General features: G+C 35.1%; 1 protein-coding gene across 1 annotated transcript in view; it reads left to right on the forward strand.

Moving 5' to 3' along the window:
• LOC107686534 (BEN domain-containing protein 7-like) overlaps window positions 1–2,550 on the forward strand; it is a 7,918-nt gene extending 5,368 nt beyond the window's left edge. Inside the window, exons 6-10 of the mRNA XM_016483570.1 lie at window positions 468–693; window positions 1,681–1,794; window positions 2,022–2,063; window positions 2,252–2,299; window positions 2,380–2,550. Coding sequence (XP_016339056.1) covers window positions 468–693; window positions 1,681–1,794; window positions 2,022–2,063; window positions 2,252–2,299; window positions 2,380–2,429 — 480 coding nt within the window. The 3' untranslated portion in view covers window positions 2,430–2,550. The remainder of the gene's footprint in view (window positions 1–467; window positions 694–1,680; window positions 1,795–2,021; window positions 2,064–2,251; window positions 2,300–2,379) is intronic.
• The last annotated feature ends 318 nt before the right edge of the window (window positions 2,551–2,868 follow it).

Below are 2,868 nucleotides of genomic sequence, written 5' to 3' on the forward strand. Positions count from 1 at the left end.
ATTTGAATATTCTTTTTGTCATAGACTGTGATTTAAAAGTCTTTTTAAATTCGTTAAAAAGAAGCATTCAGTGAGCTAGCCAGTAACTTTGTTTTATTTACTTGCCAAAGCACATTTTCACGCTTGGCAAGTTCTGATTTGGACCGTGTTTGCACCCGTCAGACTGATAGCTGGCTATGTCTTTCTCTCTCAGCAGAATGAGTGAAGGTTAGAAACAACAGAAGGGCTTGAGTACATAAATATGGTTTCACAATTGTCTAGTTTATGTGTTTATTCTGACAAGAGTGTGTATGTATGAGCATATGTCTCAGAAAATATTATTAATATGATCTACTTTAGTCTCACCTGACTAAAAGTGAAATCTTGGATTATTCAGTTGTTTGTGTGTTATTGTATGTGTTAATTCCGAAGTGCATGAGCGTGTATTAATTTCTTTTATTAATATCCCGCCCGTCTGTCTCTCCCAGCCGGAGGTGCAGTTGGCCGAGGATTATGACATATTTATTCCTAAAGCACAGTTGGACTCTATCTTACTGAACTACACTCGCTCTGGCAGCCTGCTCTTCAGGAAACTGGTGTGTGCGTTCTTTGATGATACCACACTGGCAAACTCACTGCCCAACGGCAAAAGGAAGAGAGGTCTGAACGACACCAGGAAAGGACTCAATCAAAACATAGTCGGAGCCATTAAAGGTTTGTGAATGTAACTAAACCAGACCAGAACTTACACAACATCAGTGTACAGGAGAACGTTATTATGAAATTACTGCCATACATATAGTGGTCCTAAAAAAGTATTTGGACACTTAAAAATGACACACTTGAAAATGTCATTGCATTAGATAATAAATAATCAAACCATGTGGTGTTTATTTAAAATATTTTATTTGTCATTCAAAATATTTCACAGGAAGATGGATGTTAAGTTTTAAGAGATAAAACTCAAACTTAAATGTTTTGAGTAAAAATCATGTAGCATTTGATTTGATATATTATTATAATAATTAATATATTAAATATATAAATACATGTTTATTTATTATTTGTGTACTTGCATTTCTTTGTAATTAATTGTGAAATTTATTATAATAGTGAAATGTGACCCTGGACCACAAAACCAGTCTTAAGTCGCTGGGGTATATTTGGAACTTCATTTGGAGAACTTTAAAGGCGATTTTCTCAATATTTAGATTTTTCAATATTTAGACACCCTCAGATTCCAAATTTTCAAATAGTTGTATCTCGGCCAAATATTGTCCTGTCCTAACAAACCATACATCAATGGAAAGCTTATATATTCAGCTTTCAGATGATGTATAAATCTCAATTTCAAAAAAATTACCCTTATGACTGGTTTTGTGGTCCAGGGTCACAAATGTATTATTTATTATAAATATTAATTTATTATTATAAATTATTATTATTATTACAAATAAATGCACACTTAAAAGACAAAAATACTTAAACACATTTTTAAGGTTTTGATTGCTTCTTTGTTGACAGATTTAAATTTTGTATCTACATTTGGTATATATTATGTATTATTTTTATTATAGAAAATATTTATTATTATTTGTGTTACTTGCGTTTCTTTGTAATTAGTGAAATGTCAAAAAAAAAAATTCAGTTTATATAAACTTTTAAATCTGTAATTTTTTACATGTATGTGTATGAATCTAGTGTTCACAGAAAAGTATTGCACAGCCAATGGAATTGAGAAGCTTCCTGGCCCCAGAGACTGGGTCCAGATTCTGCAAGACCAGATTAAACTTGCGCGTCGACGCTTAAAAAGAGGTGAGAACATGACAGAAAGAGAAATACATGCAGGGCAAGTGAAAAGAAAGAGAGGTAGTGGTGTCATACATTACCAAGGATTCGAAGTTGCAACAAAGCTGTTGCTTCATGATTGATGGTTTGCTAGATGAGTGCTATTAAAACAATGAATCGATCATTTAAATGTTAATTTAACAAATGCTTCAATGTCATAATAATTTGTTTAATTTATTTTTAATGATTTTCAGCAGAGACTGCCTCAGACAGTAGTGATATTCAGCACAAAACAGGTACTCTGACCAAACCCACACACACAGCATGAATGAAAGCGCTTCAGATTGATGAGTGTCCTTCACCTCATGATATCCCAGCGTTCTTTATTAGAATGATACATTAAATAATATGCTAAATAACTTCAGAGGACACATTCCATTGGAATATTATTGCCACTAGTATTTCTGTGTGCTATTTTTTTCAGAGAAATGTCAGCAAACTGTTGATAAAGTGGAAACTGTGACGCAAAATGGTACTGCAATGCACATCCTTAATATTTCACTTCTAAAAAAGTGCCATTGTTCTAAAGTAACCCTTTCTTCTCTACCGCAGGTGCTGCTTATGAGAGAACAGAATGTCTAGTGGCTATGGACACTGCCTGAGAAGAGATTGTTTTCAACAAAACGCAACCTCCGACCCCCGCAAAGGAGTAATTTTTAATTGTGTTTCTCAACCCTGGTCCTGGGCGCCCCCCAGCACTGCACATTTTGCTTGTCTCCCTCATCACACACACCTGATTCAACTCATGAGCTCATTAGAATAAACTCCAGGACCTGAAATGGGTGTCAGATAAGGGAGACATACAAAATGTGCAGTGTTGGGGGGGCGCTCAGGACCAGGGTTGAGAAACACTGGTCTAGACTGTAGCACGTATGGAGAGACACAGCTTTGAAAGTCTCACGGTCAGCTGTGTAAGACATAAAGTTTGTTCGGAAGGAAACAGCAGCGTTTTGCTGATCAATTAGTGTTCCAGACAGCTATCGACACACTTTTAGAACACAAGTATACTCTCATTTGATCATTTTAAAGTGGGTCGTCCGT

Source organism: Sinocyclocheilus anshuiensis, unplaced genomic scaffold (assembly GCF_001515605.1).
Source record: "Sinocyclocheilus anshuiensis isolate Anshui unplaced genomic scaffold, SAMN03320099.WGS_v1.1 scaffold733, whole genome shotgun sequence".
In the NCBI taxonomy this organism is placed as follows: Eukaryota; Metazoa; Chordata; class Actinopteri; order Cypriniformes; family Cyprinidae; genus Sinocyclocheilus; species Sinocyclocheilus anshuiensis.